Here is a 25,714-nt window from a genome sequence, read left to right as displayed (position 1 = left end):
TCGAATAACATCCAAGTATTACGGAAATGCTTCGGGAGCTCAAATGCGATTTCCTGGATGGAAGACGACGTACTTCACCAGGAACATTACTAAAAAAGTTTAGAGAACCGGCATTTGAAGCTAACTGCACAAACATTCTACTGCCGCCAACCACTATATGGTGAATTGCAGAGAATACATGTTCATGCAGAAGTTAATCTGTCGGAGTTAACAGTGTAGCATCTGTTGTGCAAGTGTCTTCAGTTCAAGAGTTACAAAATTCAAATGTTGCCTTTCCCAACACCTCACGGTAAATCGACAATGCGGACAATTTTCCTTGATTTTCAAGCTCAGATTGAAGTGGAAGGTTTAGCAGGAAGACTTGTGTTCTCTGAGCAAGTGACATTTCATTAAAGTGGCCAAGTGAGAACGTGTAATTTGAAAACACGGGGTACACAAAACTCGCGTGCCTCCCTGGAACATGAACGCGATTCTCCAAAACTTGATGTTTTCTGTGCCATAACCAACCACAGGAATCTTTGGTCCTTTCTCCTCCTTCAGAAGCTATTGTTACAAGAATAACCTACCTTGCATGCTTTCTCTCTGGTTGTTGCCTCAATTGACAGAAGAGGTAGCCAACATCATTTTGCAGCAGAACAGACGCCTGCCACAACGGCATAACTTCATGCACTGTCTCCTCAACGAACTATGTTCCACGGTGCTGGATTGGTCGTGCTGAGTCAAATGGTGTGCCCTTCACGTCGTGCCCCCACCCCTGTTCCCAGGTGTGTATTGCTGTCACATGGCTTTTGCCACCTCAGTGGCGCCACTAAATCCCAAATTTCGAGATCCCGCACTGCCGCACCTGGGCTTTTGCCAGAGAGCCTGCACACAGAGGCAACAGCTGACAGGTGTGTCTTTTCCCCCACCACCTCTTTCAAAAACAGGCGCTTCCGCCAGACTTTCCCTATCTGTAGACGACGCCATTCTCGAGTGTGTGTGCGATAACTGAGGGGTGGTAACAGTGCCTAAGTCAGTGTCTCATTTGCTGCTTCAGTCTACGTACAATGTTTTCTAATGAGGATGCAAGAACTGTTCAAAGACTCGTAATATTGCCGCATCCCTTCGGTCTCCCGACGATAGTGCGTGAACACATTTCGGTGAGTTGGCATCGCATCGCTTTTTGCAGATAACTTGCAGGCGCCTCATTCACCAAAAAGGGCTGGTGGTGTACCTGCCAGCACGGCTCGAATGTACTGCTGCCTATTTTAACTTGTGCAACTTGTCGTAGCAGGCCCCTCCCTCCGATACTGGCGACAGTAAATTATGCGTGAGACTACAAAATTTTGTTATGCAAGTTATTAACTGTTTCTCGCCCACGTCTGGCAACCACGTGGTTCCCAATTCCTCACTTTCCCAATGCACAAGGTTTTCATTTCGCCCTCCACATATGTCAGTGCCCGGTCATAGTACTCACGTACATCCAACTGTTTCTCGTGTCCTATGCAGGTCGGAAGTTGAAGTGTGTGTCAATGGTTTGACTTCTTGTCTGGAACTTAATTTTGTACCTCGATTGGAGGAACTAAGAATTGGATCTCAACTGCAATGAACAGACTGCTAAACAATATTGTAAGTAGTTTTTAGTAATGTGTAATTTGTGGATAAATAAATAAACGTGTGCCTCAAATTCTAAACTTGTGCACATTTCTAAAACATGCATTCTGTCCCAATGCACTCCTGCCAACTTTCCCTTTTAAATTTAGTTGTAATGTGCACTTTGTGGTGGGAACGGAGAGCACAGCACGCGTATCCACATACTGTTTCTTGGTATACCACATTACAGCTGGCACTTCATTGCATTTGACTTTAGAGTACGTTGCGAGACTGTGCAATAGGTGGGTACCAGAGATACTGGAGAGTAGTTTTGTGAATAACTTGTGCAGATGACGTGGCCACGAGTGACTCTGAGCTGGCAGAGGCGGTGCGTCAGGGTCTGGAGAGGGGCGGCCGGCTGGCGGCGAGGCTGAGGGAGCGGGAGGCGGCGGCGGCGCAGAGGCAGCGAGTGGCGCAGGGCTCCCCCGAGTACCACCACTACCTCACCAATGTCGCCAGCGACGTGCAGAGAGCGCGCATGGCCGACACCCTGCAGGACCTGGCCAATGCCAGCGCGCTCTCCAGACAGCTCTCCCGCCAGTGAGTACCGCGCGGGTCGAGCCCCTGACGAGTTCACCTCAAATACTCTGATCGGCCAGAACATTATGACCGACTACCTAACAGCCGGTTCGTCCACCTTCGGCACGGATAATGGCAACGACGCGTCATGGCACAGGAGCGACGAGGCCTCAGTAGGTCGCCAGAGGGAGTTGGCACCACATCTGCACACACGAGTCACCCGATTCCACTATTCTGCGGAGTGGGGCAATGAGCTCTGACGCCACTTCCAATCACCTCCCAGATGCATTTGACCAGGTACATATCTGACAAGTTGGGAGACCACTGCGTTCCTCAAACTACTCCGTCACACTCCCGGCATTGAGACAAGGTGCATTATCTTGCTGAAAAATGCAACTGCCATCTGGAAACGTTATCCCCACGAAAGGAAGTACGCCGTCTGCAAACAGTGTACGGTACTCCTCAGCCGTCACGATGCCTCGCACCGGCTCCACTAGAGCCGTGGATGCCCACGTGAATCTTCCCTGGGGCATAATGGAACCGTCACCAACTAATCCCTGTTCCCACAGTATGGGTGTCTGGGAGCTGATTCCCTGGAAGATGACGGATTCGCACTCTCTCATAGGCACGATGAAGAAGGTATCGAGATTCGTCAGAATGTACTGCTCTGCCACTGCGCCAGCATCCAGTGGCTATGGACAAATGAGCATTTCAGTCTTAACTGCCAATGTCAGGTGGTTAACATTTGCACACGAACGGGTCGTTGGCTGCAGAAGCCCACAGTTAGGAGTGTTTGGTGCACCACATGTCAAAACACCCTGTACTCTGTCCAGTACTAAAGTCCGATATTAGTTCCACCACAGTTCGTTGCCTGTCCTGTTTTATAACTCTGTCCGGTATATAAGGTCTGACATCTGTAATGGGGGGGTGGCTGTCCAACCCCACGACGTCTGGATGATGTTTCACTTTAGTTTCGCTATATGTTGAGGAAACTCACCACAGCACACCTCGAATGCCCGACAAGTTGCGCAGTTTCCGAAATGCTCGTGCCGAGCCTCTAGGCCATCGCTGTCTGCACTCCGTCAAACTTATATAGATGAGCGCCTTCCCCATTCTACACACGCACTGCACTCTCACTGGTACTGCATGCGCCGTGCGTGTCTGACTAGTAATCATTCCTCTCCAGGTGACGCTGCTATCGCCTGGATGGGTTTATATAGATAGTAGTTCGGTGGCCATAATGTACTGGCTGATGAGGGCAAGTTCGGCGAACAAAATGTTAAACTTTCATGGCCGGAAATATCACAATTAATAATATGTTCCGGGTTATTACGTCATGATTTAGATAAGATTACTTTTTCTTCCATAGATTCGTGCTGAGGAGATCCTCATGGGTGTGGAACATGTTTTTTTTTTTTTTTTTTTTAAAGCTGAAATAACAATACTAGTAGTACGAATATATACAATACATCATTTGTTTCTATTAAAAAATTCGTCAGTGGAGTAGAAGGAGTTGGCCACTAGTAAGTCTTTCAGGCTCCTTTTAAACGGATCTTTATTCGTAACTAAATTTTTTATGTTTGCTGGCAAATTATTGAAGATGAGTGTTCCTGAGTAGTGGACCCCTTTTTGAACTAAAGTAAGTGCTTTTAAGTCCTTGTGCAGATCATTTTTGTTCCTGGTACTGTATGTATGAACTGAGCTGTTTCTTGGAAAAAGAGCTATATTATTTAGGACAAATTTCATTAAGGAGTAAATATACTGAGAGGCAATAGTTAGTACACCTAGTTCTTTGAAGAGGTTTCTACAGGACGTCCATGAATTTACTCCACAAATAATACGTATTACATGCTTTTGGACTCTGAAAACTTTTGTTTGACTTGAAGAGTTACCCCAAAATATTACACCATATGACATTATGGAAAGAAAGTAGGCAAAGTATGCAAGCTTTTTCATTTTTATGTCACCTATGTCTGCTAACACTCGAATTGGAAATACAGATTTGTTAAGGCGTTTCTGCAGTTCTGTGGTGTGCTCCTCTGAACTGAATGGATTCCGCATCTAAACCCAACGTTTCGTCCCATCTCCAGAGGACATTCTCAGGGGGATCATAGCTTCTTTGAGTGTCTGATCCACACCCTGGCTTGCTACTGACGGCACCAAAATTCCATTTATGCGTGCTTCCGTGCAGTGGCGTGACGTCACACGTTTTGAATACCCAAGCACAATTGACTATTGTCGACTGCTGTCGTTAGCTGTTGCTATGACCCTATGGTGGAAGACTGGTACACATCTTCTACATCACCGCAATCCAGATGTCATTCAATATGACACACTCCTCCTTCCTATTGAAATTCCTGGGGTACTTTACAATCACTTTGGCCTCTCCATATAGTCTTTCATTACGGATGTTACTCAACGCATAGTAAAAATCTTGATAAAACAGAACATCGCGGTTATCTACAAACACACCTCGAAGATAAAAGATAACCTAAAATTGGCAAAGGATGCTCTCCAACCGCTGGAAAAACCACGAATTTGTAGAATTCCGTGTAGCTGTGGGGACGGGTACGTGGATACTACAAAAAGAACTGTCAAAAAGAGACTAGAAGAGCACAAGGGCAGATCTACAGGGTTAAGAGTGTGCCGAGAATACCAAATTTCAGGCATTACATCTGACCACGGACAAAGCAGTAGCCGACAGCCTCCACTTAAAGTGACAAAAGGTTTATGTAGAGTTGTTAGTGCTAATAGACAAGCAACGCTGCTTTAACTAACTGCAAAAATCAATGTGGAATGTACGATGAACGTATTCATTAGGACAGCGAGGCGAAATTTGGTGTCGGCGGGCTACGGCAGCCGACGATCCGTGCGAGTGCCTCTGCTAAGAGCACGACTTCGCCTGCAGCACCTCTCCTGGGCCCGTGACATTTTCAGTTGGACCTGGTCAGATGAATCCCTACTTCAGTTGGTAAGAGGTAAATGTAGGGTTCGAGTGTGGTGCAGAACTAGCGAAGCTGTGGACCCAAATTGTTAGGGAGGCACTGTGCAAGCTGCTGGTGGCTCCATAATCGTGTGGTTTGTGTGTACATGGAATGGACTTGGTTCTACTGAACCGATCATTGACTGGAAATTACTGTGTTCATCTACTTGGAGACCGTTTGCAGCCATTCGTGGACTTGACATTTCCAAATAAAGATGGAATTTTAATGGTTGACGACATGCCATGTTACAGGCTACAATTGTCTGTGATTCCTTGAAGAACAATCTGGACAATTTGACCAAATACTTTGGGAACTCAGACTGTCTGACACGAATCCCATCGAACACTTATCGGATGTAATCGACAGATCAGTTTGTGCACAAAATCCTTCATTGGGAACACTTTTGCAATCATGAACAGCTATAGGAGCAGCATGGTTCAATAGTTCTGCAGAGAACTTCTGACGACATGTTGAATCTGTGCTACATCGACTTCTTGCACTACACTGGGCAGAGGAGGTCTGACATGGTGTCAGGAAGAATCCCATGACTTTTGTCACCTCAGAGTAAGCAAGACTGTATCAGTGACAATGTCCATCACAATCACACTGGTGTGGTCCGAAGATAATTAAATTTCAGGTGCAGACATTCGGATCTACAAAAAGTCTGTAAGCTCACACCTGAAAACGTGTTATATCTAAAAGGAGAACACTGCAAGCTGAACAAGGAGCCAAACAACACAGAAACTGCAGCATAGGTGACTTGGAGGAGTGCAGTGTGGTCCAACAAGTCACAAGTCACTTTGTTTCAAATAATACACGGCGTTGGCTGCACCGACAGCTGAATGAGCTATTTCACCTGAAGCACTTGAATACTGTAGTTCAGGCCAGAGATATATTCTGGGGGTGTTTTTTGTGCCATGACTGAGGCCCACCCATTCAGGGTACCATAAACATGGAGTAGGGTGTTTATTTTAACATTCTTGGTCACCAAGTCATAATGATGAATATGTGTTTGACACTCCCTTCTTCTAATACGAAAACAGTCACGTTCATAGAACTACATACATACATTTTTTGAGGAACATTCAGTTACCCTATCACATCTTGATTCACCTGTTAAATCACCCAACCTTAATGCCCAAGAAACTAACTGCAACTGTTTGTAATTGGGTGACTTGGAAGAGCATATCCAGGATCTGAGCTAATGGGATAGGAATGAGGGGATGACATAATAGTTTCCTTGGCAAATGGATAATTAATTTTGACATTTCACAACAGGATTCATGTGTGGCTTGTGAAGACCATTTTTATCAAGGACACAGATGACCTCCCACCCTACTCGTTGTACATGTCTAAGCTGAGCCATCCAACACGTTCATCTCAAAAAATTGTGGAACTCTTTAAGGCTCTATTTGCTAGTGTCAACAGTGCACCCAGCCAGGGACATTGTAGTGTTACTAACTTGGTTATTGAATGAAGTTTCTCAGTAACATCTTAACCTTGCAGTCTTTTCAGTCTCTTGTTGAGAACTATTTGTATTTGTCATTAAACTGAACATAACAGATTCCACAACAATGATTTGTAGTTGACTTACTTGCACATTTATTATTGTATACCCACACACATATGGGCAATAATCAGCTTATCTAATGAGTTCAATTCATTTCAACAAAGACCAGACTATTACACACACATTTCCTAGTGTTGACTGTGACAGTTCTTTTCAGAAAAAACTTCCATAATGAAGCACTGGCTCATGTCTCTACCTGATAAACCTTCACTCACGCAAAGTATGAAAAAAGATTAACAGTTGCAAATATTTCTCAAAGACAATCACTGGGTCTTTAACAGTCCATCAACATAAAAAATCATGGTGTCCATTGCAGCCAAGCTGTTCCACATGGGCTCACACTGAATAATTTGACGTCACACAAATCATTAAGATTAAATGAAACAGAAAATTCAGGATGGAATAATGACAATTTCCGGGAAAGGACAGATTGCTACTGACCATATAGAGGAGATGTTGACTCACATACAGGTACAACATGACACTACTAAACAAGTAAGCTTTTGGCCAACAGGCCTTCTTCTGAAGTAGACAAAACAACACACACACACACACACACACACACACACACACACACACACACACACACACACACACACACAACCACTGTCTCTGGTTGCCAAGGCCAAACTATGAGCAACTATGAGTGGTGGCAGAGGCAATCTGGGTGGTGAGGGAAGGGGAGCCCCATCCCTGCCATAGCCTCCTCATTAGCTCCCGCCACCCAGATTTCCTCTCCCACCACCCATAGTTGCTCGTAGTCTGGTCTTGTGTGTGTGTGTGTGTGTGTGTGTGTGTGTGTGTGTGTGTGTGTGTGTGTGTTGTGTTTGCGTGAATGGGTGTATACTGGGTGTATCAAAAAGAATTTGAAAAATCATAACTGTTAGGTTATTTGAGATATGTGCATCAAAAATGTACTGTTGGAAAGAAAAAACTCTAGAGTTTGTTGAGACAACAGAAAGTGTTTTGTGTTCTATGTTTTGCACAATGGGGATCAGCAATAACTGTTCATTGTGACTTTCATACTAGGTACAGTGTGGATCCTCCTACAGCACAGAGCATTAGACAATGGCATGAACAATTCCGAGAAACAGGTTATTTGTGTAAAGGCAAATCACCAGGCCATCCCTGAGTGTCTGACACAGATGTCCAATGCATCTGCCATAGTTTCACAAAGAGTCCACAGAAATCCATTCACCGTGCAGCTTGAGGGCTCAACATGCCCCCAATGTCCATCTGGCGTGTGTTGCATCAACATTTACACATGAAACCGTACAAAATTCAGCCACTTCAAGCTTTTTGTGAAGATGATAAACAACAACATGTGGACCTCTGTAACTTCCTTCTTGCAAGAGGGAGGATGACACTTTTCTTCCATGCTTATTAGTGTTTAGTGGCAAGGTGACATTCCATTTCAATGGAAAGATGAATTATCATAATGTACGAATATAGGGTATGGAACAACCACATAAATTTGTACAACATGAGAGGGACTCTCCAAACTACTGCACTAACATATGCCATGCATCTCAAGGGGCGCACATTGAACACCTATGAAAATGTATGAAAAAAACCTTTTTGAATTTCCCATCCATCAAAAAATATGTATATGTTTATCAGTTTTAGAAATATAGATGTGCCAAATCAGATGATCCTTTTTTATGCAACCTGTATTTTGTCTACTTCGGAAGAAGGACTTTTGGCCAAAAGCTTACTTGTTTAGTGGTCTTTTTGCTGTGCCTGTCTGCAGCTCAACATCACCATCATATAGTCAGTAACAGTCTAGTGTTTTCATAAAACTGTTAAGACTGAGTTTTATGCTTGGTACTTCACACAGTAATGAACTTTAAACAATGTACAACTATGTGGTGGCTTACCACATTCCAAGTAAGTTTCTTAGGTTTGTAATTCCAGTAATTTATTAAATTTCTTAATTAGTGACTTATCTGGATGTTGAAATGTGCTGCCTGGTACAGAAAAATTAGGGCAGTGACCCTATGACTTATCTTAGACAATAGGTTGCAGAAAATCAAACCTACATATCCTAGACTTAGAGACACCTTGTAACAGTGTTGAATGGAACACACTCTTTGAAATTCTGAATGTAGAATGATAACTTACAGGAAGCAAAAGACTATTTAAAACTTGGAGGGAAACCACACTGTAGTTATAAGGGTCAAAAGATGTGGAAAGGAAGCAGTGGTTGAGAAGTATGTGAGATAGGTTTCTAGGCTACCCCCGAAATTATTCAATCTGTACTTTGTGTAAGCTGTGAAGAAAACAAAAATATTTACAAAAGGAATTTAAGTTCAGAGAGAAGAAATAAAAACTTTGAGGCTTCCCAGTGACATTTTCATTCTGTCAGGGAGAGTAGATAGTGCACGTAAAAGTGTTCATCAGTTGAATATCAATAAGACTAAAACGAAAGAAATGGGATGTAGTCATATGCTGAGAGAATTAAATTAGGAAATGAGACATTAAAACTAGCAGATGGGTTTTGCTATTTGGGCAACAAAATAACTGCTGATATCCAAAGCAGGGCATATAAAAAATGCACAATAGCTATAGCAAGGAAAGCAGTTCTTACAAATCTTTTGTAACATACATGTAAAAGTTTGGAAGTCTTGTTTTGGAGGTTCTTGTCTGAGGTGCAGCCTTGTATGGAAGTAAACATGGATGTTAGGCACTTCAGGCAATAAGAGAACAGAAGCTTCTGGAATGTGGTGTTACAGAAGAATGCTGAAGATTAGATGATTAGATCAAATAACTAGAGAGAATGTACTAAACCGAATAATGGGAAAAGGAAATTTGTGACCCAGCTTATCCAAAAGATGGGTTGGTTGATAGAACACATCCTGAGGCATCAAGGAAATATCAGTTTGGTAATGAAGGGAAGTGGGAAGAGGGGGGGGGGGCAAGAATTATTGATGAGGGAGATCTAGTTGTTGAATGAGACACAGTAAGTAGGTGCAAACTGATCTAGGTTACAGTAGTTATTTGGAGAGGAGGAAGGTTTTACAGGATAAACTAGCATGGATAGCTGCATCAAACCAGACTGAAGACCATTACAACAACAATACGATTCTAACTTAAATTGTTCACTGTATAAGATCTGTCAACTAGAATGGCTACAGAAATGTATGTCAGGGCTCCAGTCAGTTCCCTGAGTGTAAGAGGAGTGTAGTCATCTGCAGTGAAAGCCTCTAATGGTTCTGTGGCTGTTTAGTGTTTGAGTGTCAATTGCAAGATAATGCTTTTGAGACATAATGATTTTAATACCTGAATAATCCATCTGGGAAACATTATAGATGTTGAAGTAAATTTTATCTCTGGAATTCTAAGAAGCAAAAATGGGTGTGAAATCCTTTGGGACTTAACTGCTAAGGTCATCAGTCCCCATTTTAAGAAGCAAGTGAGAAGATCCCAAGAATAGGGTGCAGACCCCTCAACATTTTCACAATGTACTTTACAATAGGTTAGGAAGAATTTCAGTGTTTTTCAAATGTAGGGTGCAATACAAAAGTTATGACACCTTACAGCTTTCATATTTATTAAAGAAAGACATAGCTATCCCAGTTTCCAGTTTCTTTTGCTAATTGTTTGCTAAAAACCAGATTGATCTTGGAAAGGTGACTGTATTTCTAACAATGAGGAAGAGAAACTATAGGTGTCATCAGTTACGAAAATATATATCGCCAAGTAAGAAATGTTAACTAATGTTGAAAGCTAACACTTGTGTCAACAATGTTCTTCAGTTTACCTTTGGTTAGACAACATCCAATTGAGTGATATTTACATGTCAGTGGATGTACTGTAGTTCAGTAAAGAGTCATCACATTTTCATTAGAGTTAAAAGGATAATCATCTAGGTACTTGCATAAGTGTAGCAATAAGCAGAATTATGTAGTTAAATGTATCTTGGGACTGATATTTTCTGCACTGCCAGCCTCATGTTTTGGCAGTCCTTAAGGCATAGTAACAGTGTGAAAAGTACCACTAGGGAAGTTAATTGCACTTTTTGAACTTTGAGCATGATGGAATGGCTATGAGTCAGCAACTTCCATAAACCAATAGGCCTACAACCAAAAACCAGCAAATTTCACTTTTTTTTATTCACTTGGTGGTGAGCTTTGGGTCGGGATCCATTTTCAGATCATCCTGCAGGGCAGAAAATCAAATTTACTCTTATGTACAATACAGGTATTACCAAATTTTAACCGTTCATTTGCACATTATTGACATTGTTTTTGCATTTTTTGAAATACCATTTTTGACTATGTTATATAAATCTTGAAACAATATGTTCTGCTTTTTTTGACATGTTCTTAAAAAAATTAGTAATGCCTGTATTGTACATGAGTGTAAATTTGGTTTCCTGCTCTGTAGGATGATTTGAAAATGGGTTCTGGCCCAAAACTAGTCATCGAGTGAATAAAAAAGGGATATTTGCAACTTTATGTGGTTTTTCATTGAACTAATTGCAATTTGTTAAATCTACTGAAAATGAGCTTAGAACATGTCACTCGTTGCTAGCTGAGCAAAAAGGCTGTCTGTAGATGACAAATCTGTATAGTGGCAGGGCACGTGGTATGGCAAAGCCAGACAGTAGGCTGTCTGGTCTGTGGCAGCCAGCACAGGTTAAAGTGAGAGCAAGAGCAGAGTTCTCAGTGAGGTGTCAGCTGGCACCTGCCTCGTCAGTTGGCGAATGAGTGGCTTGTGTATCACCACACCAAAATAGGCACAGCTGTTGACAGAACCACTCTGGGAAATAGTAGTGGCTACACATTACAAGGTCTGTGGAGTGTTGTGATTTAAGAAAGGTGGGTGAATGTATTAACTTACAATGACATAGACAATGAAGCACCTAGAAGAGGAGGATGGAACAAAATGCAACTTCACTGGTTGAGAGTGTGTCTGACATTATTTCAGTGATTCCAAATCCAAGTCAAATTTATAAAGAAGCACCCAACACAAAGACGCTAGTACTCCGAAATGAAGAATGGGGTCTCTCCCCACATCTACTCCATAATCGCTGATAACGGCCATATGGGGTAGTACGTAACTTCCACTCATCACTGAACACAGTGCAGTGCTGTTTATCAGCAGTCCATATTTTCCAGTCATGGTATCCCTCCAAACATAGAGATATCAGCAGCCTGTGCATGGAATGGTAATTCCCTAATCAGGCTGCTGCTAGCCTCCAACCCATGCTGTGGGAGTATATTTTACTTGTTCTCGGATGCCAGGTGCAGATGTGAAGGGGTACAATGTGTTTGACGCACAGTAAGGTGATCCTCTCTCACAACGATCAAATATGGTCTGTCAGAACATCGATGATGAGCATGCCTGTTTCCATGTTCCCACATTCCCGTGCAGTCCAGCATTGGGCCACTGTTACATGCATATGCCCGACAAATCTAGTTATTGCACATTTTGTCTAGTTGACTAAGTGGTCAACCAGAGTGAGGTCCATTTTGAACTCGTCACATGCTGATTAATCTGTCTCAAAGGAGTACATGTCCTTCACAGTGATCACTCAGAATCTGACACTGTTCACTCCCCTCACATACCCTACCAGGCTAGTAACAACCCTAAACATAAACAATATTAAAATACCCTAGTAGCTATTCCACCTGGCACAGAGAACTGCAACTCCCATCATTTATACATCCACCAGTTGTTTGTGTGTTTATGAAATTATATTGACATCTGACCATGTCTTCCAGGTATTTCATTTTTTATGCCAGGGAGTGTAATAGTAGCCACTTATGTTGCTATTGGCACATAGATGTTGGAACAGGCTGCAATATTCAGTCCTGACCAGAACCTAATATATTACGAGCTATAGAATCCTACTTGCTTCCATTTTCTGGTGGAGTCTGCAGATCATAGACTTTTTCAGAGTGATTCACACTAATGGCAAGACGAAGCAGACTGTTATCTACACCATACAAAGAAAGAGACAGCATGCTGTAAATTAATTCCCTTAAACTTCAGTCACACATTCTAATAGCTGATGAAATTGCAAATCAAATGACTACAATTGTGGGTTGATTACAAACACAGTAAAGAAATACATAAAATTGAAAACTTGAAATAAAAAAGCTCTAAGTGCCAAATAAGTATTCTCAAGGTTTTATGTGAAATGAGATCTACATGCCAAGCCCAATAATGTATAACAAGGTCATGAATGCCATGAATGACCATGTAGAAACAAATGCAATCAACAGATGGTATGTAGTTTAATAGCCACTGCAGTTAATCTATGAAACAGCTATGCTCCATGTGCTTCCTCCTTACTGTTAGATGAAATAGTGCAGGCAGCAGTTGCCTGTAGTATTGTGAGTGAAAACAAATGATAAATTAAAGGAGAAAATACTGTGGCAGCGATAAGGAAAAAGCAGAAAAATTAATAAATAAGTTAAAGTTATAACTATATTTTTGACCCACCAGGATAGCCGAGAGCACTAATGTGCTGGTTCCTGGACTTGGGTAGGCGTGTCGGCACCTGACCAAATCCACCCACTAGATTAATGATGAGGGCCGATATGCAGGCCAGCCTGGATGTGGCTTTAGGCAGTTTTCCACATCCCACTAGGTGAATACTGGGCTGGTCCCCCAATTCCACCTCAGTTACTCGACTTGCAGACATTTGAAAATGTTCACACTATTTTATGGCTTACACTAGATGCAGACAGCTGGGGTGCACTAATTCCATCCCCGGGGGGTTTGGGGTGGCGACAGGAGGGGCATCCAGCCACCTTCAGCCACTAAAATCACCAAATCCATAGTAACAAGACTGACCCCACGTTGCAGCAGGACAAAGGCACAAAGAAAATGATGAAAGTTGTAACTATATTCTTGCATGAGCTCTCTAACACATAATGTAAGTATCATTATTAGTTGCTAAGCTACAACATAACTGGACAGACTGTTATTCTTAAGTTGCCAGATATATTGTTCTAGAAGAGATAAAGGACATGAACAGCAAGCAAGACACATAAAGTCATTTGTCGTCAATAACATGAATGCATCTGACTCCTTAGATTTCAAGAAAGCTGCAGATTGTAATATAAACACATCAAATAAAAACATATCCAAAGTACAGTGGCTGTGGTGGGACAAACATAAGCCTCATGTAGTTAAGACCAAGGGAAGCTTAAATGATATTGAGGCCTGGGAAGGTATCCCTATTTTGAGAAAAGGTATAAGAGTATATGACATCAAGAAAATGCAAATATTTGCCCTGGATGTTACAAGCTGCATCATGATCATATATAATTTTACAAAAGCAAAATAGACTTTTGCAATCTTTTTGCTGACTATTAAAATATGGCATTTAGAGCTTTTCATTGCATTTCCACATTCAGTAAATTTTTCATACTATTACAATACAATGTTTGTAATTTCCTTTGTAAACTAAATCAGTACTATGCTTAACATTCAAATAAAACACATTAATAATGCAATTATGACTATTACTGCCTAGTACACATAAAGCACATTTTCTTCAAGTTTATGATTTCAGCGCTTAGAGCATTTTTTATTTCAGATCTTCAATTAATTTGCAAATTTCTCCCAGTAAATTATTTATGCACAAATTTTTGAAACTGCCAATGTCTTGTGGAATGATATAAGGAGCAGACAGTGATGTCAGAATAAATATGTGATTAACATAAATTACTGTCCACTCCCTTAGCTGAGTGGTCAGAGCATATGACTGCCATGCATTGGGCCCAAGTATGATTCCCAGCCAGATTGGAGATTTTCTCTCCTCAGGGTCTGGATATTGTGTTGTCCTCATTATTGTTTCATCATCACTGACACGTAAGTCACCCATTGTGCCATCAATCGAAAAGATTTGCAACATGGCAGCTGACCTTCTCCAGATGGGGACTATCGGCCTTCAATGCCGTATGATCATTTCATTTCTCACCATCAGTTCTTTTTATTAATAATTCCATTATTGTTTTGGGTGTTCTGTTCAAATTTTTTTCATAACTCATGTGGTCGCAGAAGGAGGCATTTGCCAGTGTGTCCTCATATTAGTGCCATGTAGAGAGAGACAACCCTAATGCTCAGAAAGCCCTCACACCCACAGTAAAGATGTAACATGTGGAAAGTCAGTGCAGCTTCCCTGCAGTGTTGGCAACGCGGACTATGTATTAAGCCATGGAGTCCCACTGTCAGGCCATACAATGGCCAGAGACACAACACTCTTCCACAGTCATTGCTAAGTCATGTCTCATTTGTTTCTCACTCAATTTAAGTTTCTCGTGCATTCTTCATTAAGATGAGCATTAGCACAAGAGTCTGTCACCATGTTAGATAACAGTGTGCCCTGTTCTCCATTGCTCTGACTTAGACTTGCATAGTCCAGTGTGGCTATTAACTGCTCCATGTTGTGAGAATGTGGGATCCATGGACACCACCAGAGACAAGGTCATGCCTGAGGTTGGCACTATGAATTACTGGACAACCATGTGCTGTCTTGCAAAAAGCTCTGTGCAATTTATCCCCAAGTACATTTTGGAAATAAGCAGCATTTTCTTTGTTTCCTACACAAGCATGCTAATTAATTTGAATAATACAGTCTTGTCATTCTGTTTTAACATGCCACAGGCTGAAGTAAGTGAACTTCTCGATTTCTGTAATTTTCTTAGTTTAATTATTTTCTCATGTGTGACAGTACTATTTCCACTTACAGTTTAGTAATGTGGTTAGTGACTCTCATAAGGGAAATGTTGCCTCAAATTTTCTTGAAGAAGATACCTGAATTGCATTAAAATCTACTGCAACTGTTTCTTGTTCTGTCCCATTATATTCATACACCAACTTTTGGCAGAAACACCGTCAGTATGATGAGAAGCCTAGCACTTCATGATCATGGTGGTAGGAAAATTTCTCTTGTGGTAAGGGAGAAATTTTTCTACCACCATGATCATGAAGTGCTAGGCTCATCTGAGATCTGCCAAGCAAGTGTCAGTTAGGGAATCAGGTAAAGTTAGATGGTTAATATGCCACCAGTAGGATTTCACCCATTCTTTCAGACTATCCCCAACTGTTACAAGTCCTCACTGCCTTGCATTCTATAATTCCAAGTTGATTGAATACTTCTGTAACACAGCTACTTCGTCATCTCACTAATTGGCCTTGATACCCAGATAACACCGCATACTCCTAAGGTCCTCAGCATTAAATGTGAGAGACGGCTCATAATTGATTTGATTTGCCCTGTCGGGGTCCAATGAAGCAATTATGATTTGTCCACCTAAATATGTGAAGCACTAGATATTTGTTGTTGACTGTCCATGCCAGCCAGAGCGGCCGAGCGGTTCTAGGCGCTACAGTCTGGAACCGCACGACCGCTACGGTCACAGGTTCAATTCCGGCCTTGGGCATGGATGTGTGTGATGTCCTTAGGTTCGTTAGGTTTAAGTAGTTCTAAGTTCTAGGGGACTGATGACCTCAGAAGTTAAGTTCCATAGTGCTCAAAACTATTTGAACCATTTGACTGTCCACATAAATATACACAGCAGCATTTTTTTATTGCAATCATTGATTTTAGAGTTGCATTCTACTTGGCATGCTGTATGGATCCTGCTGGCAAAATCCATAAATTATTTCCTCAATTGATGCATTTAATTACCAGATTTTTTACAGTGGGAGTGTAGCCTTCTTGATGATGCAATCATCTTTCTCAATCTGTGTCATACTTTGTGAGGCTTCAACCAGTAATTCCATCTGTTCTACAAATACTTCTGTGTCAATGTCACAATTAAGTACAGCAGCAGGTGTTTCCATGTTTGACTGGCAGAACCACGAGTAGCCCAAATGACTCGGTCATTGCAACTGGGACAAACATGTCAATAAAAATAATTTCCCAATGTAGGTTGAATCCTACTGTTCTTGCTTTTCTCCAAAATAAGGAATCATCATTACAGTGCTTTTTCACATATTGGTTCCACAGGCAATTACTTCATTACTTGCTGACCTTCCAACAATGTCCCAAGTATTTTTGTGACTACTGATCTGACCTCGTTGTATATGACTTTGGACCACTCGCAATGATCTGGCCCATTTAGTGTATTTTTGATGTTAGTCTCAGCTATATCTGAAGTGAAGTTGACACCATTAATTTAAACATCTTCTCCATTAGTCAGTGGTCTTACACTCGGAAAGCTATCACTACTATTTAAATAACAATGCTGACAGATGGAAATGAGCAACAAACACACAATATAAGAAATGGTACAGAACTGGTGATACAATAATGTGCCTGTCTCTGTTCGGCACAGTATGCATGTGTGTGCAGTGCGCAAGACCTGCCCCCACCTGGTCTATGTGGCAATTTCTCACTGATGTCTTCAGGTATCTATTGTTTTCCATTATGACACCATACCTACTCTAGAAGTATTGAACTGCATTGAATTGTTGTCAGAAATGTTGGCTATTTTAATATATTTCAAAAAAGCTGCAAAGGAGGTTTCTGGAAACAAGTACATTACAGGAAATCTTATTGTCCACTTAGTGACTGTTCTCAAAAATGCCATCCTCACTGCCCTGAAAGCCTTTACAAATTTGACCCCAGATTAAATAACTTTGGGCAATATTGCTAACTTTCATCTTTACTTCAAAGGCAGGAGGTCAGAACAACTGGAAATCCTCTTTGGTCATCACATGAGCCGTAAGTAGTATAGAGTTGTCTAGTGGAGCCTAAAAGTTTGTTTCTGAGTGAAGTACAGCTTTACTTTCAGCATCCTTCATTGTCCAGAAGCAGTGATGCTTTTGTTTTTTGGCAGTAGAGTAAAAGGTGTATGCCACACACTTGTCATTTTTAGCCAGAAATATATTTGTCTTTGATGAGAAGTTCTTTGGGTTCTGAGAGATTGCTATCATCTTTAAATGGTATAGTTTCTGGTGCAAGCAGTTGACTTAAAGATCAACACATTATAGAAAGAATATTTGTGAACAGTTTGGACAATAATACTGGCCAATGAATTAATTCATTATAGAAATTTTAACTGTTGTCATGATAAAAGTCCTGCTAAATGTTATGTTTTGCCTGCTATCTTAATTGTTCATATGAATATTTTTAAAGCACATTCCTGTTAAAAAGTAGGTAAATATAACTGACTGCAAAACAAACTCTTCACTCAAAATAATTAAAGAAAAAATGCTACAAATTTGACACACATGCTTACTATTCATCTGCCATTTTTATGAAACAATAAAACAGCAAGGTAATCATTGTAACAGAACAATAAAACAGCAAGGTAATCATTGTAACAGAATAATTTAGAAGCTTGTAACTTTCAGATTAACCCAGAGATGAAAAAGACCAGTCTAACTGAAAACCAGTTGTTTCAGTGATAACCAGTTTCCCTATGTAGAATTGTGCTCCATCAGGTGGTAGCTCAAATTTGGTGTTTGGAAGGCCCCTGGATTGTCCTCCCAAGTTTGATGCCTCCTACTTGGTGTTGACCTGTGTTTCCTTTATGGAAAGCCACAAAAATCTGCCTCGGTTCATGGCTGTCATGAAAAACGAACTTGGGTTCTGTTGAAATGTAGATTCTGTGATCCTTTTATACCCACACTCGATAGACTTTAGTGTGGTCAGAATAGCCTACAAAAATTCAATGTTTAACATTAGGTCTGAATTTTTCTTTCTTTGTGAATTTGTCCTGTGTGACAACAACCAAATTTGCAAAGAGGAGATGTATTAAGATAATCTTCCTCTACTTCTAATATGACATTCTCTTCAACCACTTTTCACATGGCACTCTGTTATCTAAGAATTTATGTTAAGCAACAAGTTTGGGTGTTGTGTGCATTGTTGATGGTCTCAGTCCAAAATACTGATGGTGGTCCTGATTCAACTTAAATGCAGGGAACTGTTTTGACCAAGGTCTAAGGTATGCTTATTCTGTTCTGCAATACTATTTTGCCATTTTGTTGTGTGCCTACCAATCTGAGGATTGAAACTATTGTCTCATTGAGCTACTCTTTATCATATCTGATATACTGGACTTAATCTTATGACCAATCAGATTTTCTGCCATCATCATGAATTTGATTAACTTGTCAGAAACCTCTCCCTTGTAATGAAGGAAGAACATATGATTACATCTTCTCTGATCATCTATGGAAGCCACAAAGTCTTGCACTAGCTTGAGGCGTTTTCATCACTGGTTGACAGACATAATAATGGATTAATTACAGCTGTTTATTTGCTTTTTCATGTCATCTTGGGAAAGTAATGAACATGATTATGCCTTCAAGACAAGTGGATTTTGAGAAATCAACTTTGCTATTGAATTTCCTACCTGTTACATGCTCATTTTTGAGCACAGTGATCATGTCTCTTGTATTATTGTGGCCCAATCAAGAATGACATATTACCTTATCACTTTCTAGGATGTTTTGATTAGTAATGCCACATTTACTTTGTAAATGAAAGGAGCTGTTAACAAGCCTGGCAGACTCTGCTTTGTTTCACAATTCTTGGCCAATTGTGTGATATAAACACATTAAAAATTTGGATTACAAATGTGATGCATCATGGTATGGAAGTAATAGGGTCGCTGGGGGGGGGGAGTTGGCACCACATCTGCACACACAAGCCACCTAATTTCCTTAAATTCCAGGAAAGGGAGAGATGAGCTCTGACACTGCATGCAATCACATCCCAAATGTGTTTGGTAGGGTTCAGATCTAGCAAACTGGGGGAGGGGGGGGGGACAGCTTATCATGTGTAACTTGCCACAGTGTTCGTTGAACCACTCCATCACACTCCTGGGTTTGGGAGACGGCACATTATCTTGTTGAAAAATGCCACTGCTGTTGGAAAACATGATCATCAGCCACAGTCTGCAACCCGTATACGATACTCCTTGGCGTTCATAGCACCTTACATGAGCTCCACTAGACCCATGGATGCCCCTGTGAATGTTCACCAGAGCATAATGGAGCTGCCAGCAGCTCACCTCCGTCCTGCAGTATAGGTGTCAAGGAGCATTTCCCCTGGGAGACGACGGATTTATGCCCTCCTGTTGGCATGATAAAGATGGTATCAGAATTGATCAGACCATGCAATGCTCTGCCACTGTGCCAACATCCAGTGCTGATAGTCACTTACCCATTCTGATAGTCACATGCCCATTTCACTTATAGTTAGCGACGTTGTGATGTTGACATTGGGTTGCATTAACACTGGATCGTTGACTGCAGAGGCCCATCATTAGGAGTGTTTGCTGCACTCTATGTTTAGACCCACTTGTACTCCGCCCATCGTTAAAGTCTGATGTTAGTTCTGCCACAGTTCGCTGCCTGTCCTGAATGCAAGTCTGCCCAGCCTATGACATCCGACATCTGTAATGAGAGGTATCTGTGCAATCCCATGACATCTGAACATGGTTTCACCTTAGTCTTGTCATGTGTTGAAGACAGTTAACCACAGCTCTCCTCAAACACCCAACAAGTTGTGCAGTTTCTAAAATGTTTGTGCCAAGCCTCTGGGCCATCACAATCTGCCTTCAGTTAAATTCAGACAGACCACGCACCTTCCCCATTCTACATATGGACAGCACACTCACTGATATTGCATGCACCATGTGTTGGTCTGACTGGCAGTCATTCTTCACCAGGTGACACTGCAATCACCTGGATGGGTTTATATCGATAGTAGATCAGTGGTCATAATGTTGTGACTGATCAGCCTATATAACTCACATATATAAATATTTTGGTAGAAATGTAAGTAAAAATTTCTGTTTTAATCTGAGAATATTTTAAGTAGAAGTTAAAACTGAACACATGCTGAAGGGGTGCAAAGCAAAACTGACCATGACTTTTACAGCATCTGAATCACTCACTGCATCTAAAGGTAAAACAGAACAATTAGTATATCATAATAAGTTGGATGAATCTGTCGTAAGTTTTGAAGATACTACAGAGTTTAACTCACTTGGACTACAATTTTTTCACAGATTTAACATACATCCAGATTCCATGGGAGACTTGCTGACTTCTATAAAAGTTCCTGCAGACCCATCTCATGTTCTACAAACACCAAGGTGCAATGCTTCCAGTATCTACAGAACACATAATGGATCATGTAACAATCTGGAACATCCAATGTGGGGAATGCTGGACACTGCATACTCACGTCTCATGCAACCAGTGTTCCACGATGGTAAGAAATTTAATGCACAAATAGATAGCACTATTTTTTTCTGATATCCTGAACTGAAGCTTTAAGCACTGCATACCCATGCAGTTGAATAATAATTGGCTCATGGCTCATGAAACATTTGCACGAATATGTGATAACAAATGAAAATTTCTGCCATACTGCGATTTATTCGTTATCGTGAGCAATTAGCTTAACCGACAGGTTTTCTGGGCATACCTACATGTATGACTTGAGCTTTCAATTGTCGCTGATCATTTCTGTTTTGTCTTCTGTACACTGCAACTAGAGAATCTATCATAGGATATGTGGGGATACCACCACTGGAAGCAATGGATTTTGTGATGCACCGTGATATGCTCTACTATAGTTATCTTCAACAAATTAACTCATGTACTGAACTGTAGTGCAGCAGTTGCTTGCATTTGTTATGACATGTTCACTAAATTGTAGGTTTAACATTTCCGAATGGTTTGCAATGATACCACCTCATTTAATTACTTCTTCAGTGAGTTCTTTGCCACTGGCTCCATGTATTTCATTTAAATTCATTTAATTTGATACTATCCAAAAACGAAAGCCATCAAATATGGAGTGCCACTTTTCATCCTAATTTTTGACACAAGCAATTCTTATGACACAATCATAACAAGTTTTGGTCATCAGTGACCATCTTCAGTTCTGTGGCCAGCCTGTAGTAAACAAACCTGAAGAGCATTTTAATCTGTTTGTAAACGTTATAGGTGGTGGTGAGAAATAGATGACAATATTCTATGCAGGTGACATCACAATACTGAGCAGTGACCAAAATGTGGAACAGTCTGAAAGATGAGGATATATTTCTGTAAAGGTTGCTTATGAAAAATGAACAAAACATTTAGAATCATTTTGAGAAGGAAAATTTCTGAAAGATACTGAAACCGGTTTGAAAATCTAGGTATCTCAGCATTTACGTCTTTGTGAATAGTTAGAAAACAATAACAAATTTCAGAAAATATAATTCAGATTGTTAATTACAAATAAAATAGCCTCTGGCTGTCAGAAGGTTTTATAACTGTAAAACCATCCCACAGCCAGAGGCTACTTTACTCTTGACTGTATACGGCTGTGTCAAGATATGCCAATGGCTGGCCGTGCTGCAGTGGTAACACCGGTTCCCATCAGATCACCGAAGTTAAGCCCTGTCAGGCTCAGCTAGCATTCGTATGGGCCACCGTGTGGCTCTGTCGAGTGTTGTCAGCAAGTGGGGTGCACTGAGCCCTACTGAGGCCAATCGACGAGCTAATTGATTGAGGAGTAGCAACACCAGTCACAAAAACTGACAACAGCTGGGGTAGTGGTGCGCTGATCACATGCCCCTCCGTATCTGCATCTCGTGACACATAAGTGCTGAGAATGACATGATGTCCTTCGAGGCCTGTTTGGATGATGTTCGTTTGTTGTTTTGTGTGAAGATATAATTCAGAGTGGTAGATAGTGAACACACTCAAAACACACGGAGGAAGAGTGAGATACGAGGCACAGTCCACTGACTGTCAGTCCTCGAAACAGGACCTCGGTACTCAGATACTGAGTTATTCAAAAGTCCACCAAAAACTTATGATAATAAACATGAAACTAGCTTTACAAAGAAGCTAAAGACTGTCTGCTGAAAAAGGAAATTTACAGTGTCAAAGAATACCTATTAAATTAAATTAGTATGTATTGTTCTTTGTAATCAGTGGTGTCAGAGAGTGTAATCAAAATGATTTCTTCTTATAAAATAAGTTATAGTGGATGTTCCCTGTTTTTGACATGTTCTACATCAAGCCTACATTTGTTGATGATGTAATCCTACAAGGTCAAATTGTAGATCCAGAAGACACAGTCAGATGTCAGCGCAACTTCTTTCACGTACACACTGTCAGTCAGTACGTAAATGATGAAAGCTGCATCGCTCTGTAGCAGATAGGACGGTCAGCGACACGCATTAATGTTGCTCCCATTAAGTGTTGTTAGCAGGCTTGACAGGATACGTAAAGGATGTGAACAGCACTGGATGTTGCTGTGAAGGACACTGACACACCATATACTCATGTTGTGATGAAGCAAGCTGGAATATTTTTACTTCCCATCTTGTGTTGCCATCTGTCTCCTTAAATCCGTTTTTCATTTTTACCTAATTACCATTAGCATACATGAGTGTAATCTGCACTTTCATGAAAGAGAAAGGCTGGCCCCCAGTTTTAAAGAATATAGCACAAGATCTAATTTTGTGCTTATTTTCATGTTTGTTATTGACTTTCTAATTCACAAATAAAAATTCTGTACCAATTATAAACATTTGGAAGACGAAATGCTGGTAATCTTGAAATATCTATTTAGCTGTATTCAAAAACATGTTAGCAAAGCCAGCCCATAATTAATTCCAAAGTAATTAACAGTTTTGTCCAAAGTATTGTTTGTGTACTTATATTTGTTAATTTCATGATTTAAACAAATAATTCAGACTAACTCTTGCAGTGGAAGAAACTGCTAAAAAGAACCAATGTTTCGATGTATTCAGTTAATTTACTGAGTTTAGTTTTAATTGTAATTTCTGCAAACTAAACTTTGAACAATGTGTAGTTTCAGCCCCTATTATTGTGAGAATATTTAAGGTCCCAAATTTTAGTCCTGAGACAGTCAGTCAACAGCAAAATTTCAAACGAGGAACCTGTGTTGGTTAGAACAACAACAATGCTTCAACTTAACTGTGAAATAAGTGTTACACAATTAGACCGTGTGTTAAGATGATCTACATCTACATCTACATCTATACTCCGCGAGCCACCTTACGGTGTGTGGCGGAGGGTACTTATTGTACCACTATCTGATCCCCCCTTCCCTGTTCCATTCACGAATTGTGCGTGGGAAGAACGACTGCTTGTAAGTCTCCATATTTGCTCTAATTTCTCGGATCTTTTCGTTGTGATCATTACGCGAGATATATGTGGGCGGTAGTAATATGTTGCCCATCTCTTCCCAGAATGTGCTCTCTCGTAATTTCGATAATAAACCTCTCCGTATTGCGTAACGCCTTTCTTGAAGTGTCCGCCACTGGAGCTTGTTCAGCATCTCCGTAACGCTCTCGCGCTGACTAAATGTCCCCATGACGAATCGCGCTGCTTTTCGCTGGATCATGTCTATCTCTTCTATTAATCCAACCTGGTAAGGGTCCCATACTGATGAGCAATACTCAAGAATCGGACGAACAAGCGTTTTGTAAGCTACTTCTTTCGTCGATGAGTCACATTTTCTTAGAATTCTTCCTATGAATCTCAACCTGGCGCCTGTTTTTCCCACTATTTGTTTTATGTGATCATTCCACTTCAGATCGCTCTGGATAGTAACTCCTAAGTATTTTACGGTCGTTACTGCTTCCAATGATTTACCACCTATGGCATAATCGTACTGGAATGGATTTCTGCCCCTATGTATGCGCATTATATTACATTTATCTACGTTTAGGGAAAGCTGCCAGCTGTCGCACCATGCATTAATCCTCTGCAGGTCCTCCTGGAGTATGTACGAGTCTTCTGATGTTGCTACTTTCTTGTAGACAACCGTGTCATCTGCAAATAGCCTCACAGAGCTACCGATGTTGTCAACTAAGTCATTTATGTATATTGTAAACAATAAAGGTCCTATCACGCTTCCCTGCGGTACTCCCGAAATTACCTCTACATCTGCAGATTTTGAACCGTTAAGAATGACATGTTGTGTTCTTTCTTCTAGGAAATCCTGAATCCAATCACAAACCTGGTCCGATATTCCGTAAGCTCGTATTTTTTTCACTAAACGTAAGTGCGGAACCGTATCAAATGCCTTCCTGAAGTCCAGGAATACGGCATCAATCTGCTCGCCAGTGTCTACGGCACTGTGAATTTCTTGGGCAAATAGGGCGAGCTGAGTTTCACATGATCTCTGTTTGCGGAATCCATGTTGGTTATGATGAAGGAGATTTGTATTATCTAAGAACGTCATAATACGAGAACACAAAACATGTTCCATTATTCTACAACAGATTGACGTAAGCGAAATAGGCCTATAATTATTCGCATCTGATTTATGACCCTTCTTGAAAATGGGAACGACCTGCGCTTTCTTCCAGTTGCTAGGTACTTTACGTTCTTCCAGCGATCTACGATAAATTGCTGATAGAAAGGGGGCAAGTTCTTTAGCATAATCACTGTAGAATCTTAAGGGTATCTCGTCTGGTCCGGATGCTTTTCCGCTACTAAGTGATAGCAGTTGTTTTTCAATTCCGATATCGTTTATTTCAATATTTTCCATTTTGGCGTCCGTGTGACGGCTGAAGTCAGGGACCGTGTTACGATTTTCCGCAGTGAAACAGTTTCGGAACACTGAGTTCAGTATTTCTGCCTTTCTTCGGTCGTCCTCTGTTTCGGTGCCATCGTGGTCAACGAGTGACTGAATAGGGGATTTAGATCCGCTTACCGATTTTACATATGACCAAAACTTTTTAGGGTTCTTGTTTAGATTGTTTGCCAATGTTTTATGTTCGAATTCGTTGAATGCTTCTCTCATTGCTCTCTTTACGCTCTTTTTCGCTTCGTTCAGCTTTTCCTTATCAGCTATGATTCGACTACTCTTAAACCTATGATGAAGCTTTCTTTGTTTCCGTAGTACCTTTCGTACATGATTGTTATACCACGGTGGATCTTTCCCCTCGCTTTGGACCTTAGTCGGTACGAACTTATCTAAGGCGATGACAGTGTCTGCTCCATACGCACCCTCCTATTCTTCAAGAACACCTGAATTATGTGGTTATGTTTT

The 25,714-nt window shown here is 41.0% G+C and overlaps 1 protein-coding gene across 1 annotated transcript in view; it reads left to right on the top strand.

Moving 5' to 3' along the window:
- Positions 1–25,714, top strand: part of LOC124551145 (peroxidase-like) — a 200,029-nt gene that overhangs the window by 108,444 nt on the left and 65,871 nt on the right. Inside the window, exons 3-4 of the mRNA XM_047126109.1 lie at positions 1,923–2,172; positions 20,694–20,899. Of these exons, the coding sequence (XP_046982065.1) occupies positions 1,923–2,172; positions 20,694–20,899 (456 nt within the window). The remainder of the gene's footprint in view (positions 1–1,922; positions 2,173–20,693; positions 20,900–25,714) is intronic.

This window comes from Schistocerca americana, chromosome 9 (genome assembly GCF_021461395.2).
Source record: "Schistocerca americana isolate TAMUIC-IGC-003095 chromosome 9, iqSchAmer2.1, whole genome shotgun sequence".
Lineage (NCBI taxonomy): Eukaryota > Metazoa > Arthropoda > Insecta > Orthoptera > Acrididae > Schistocerca > Schistocerca americana.
This window is presented reverse-complemented; position numbering and strand designations above follow the sequence as displayed.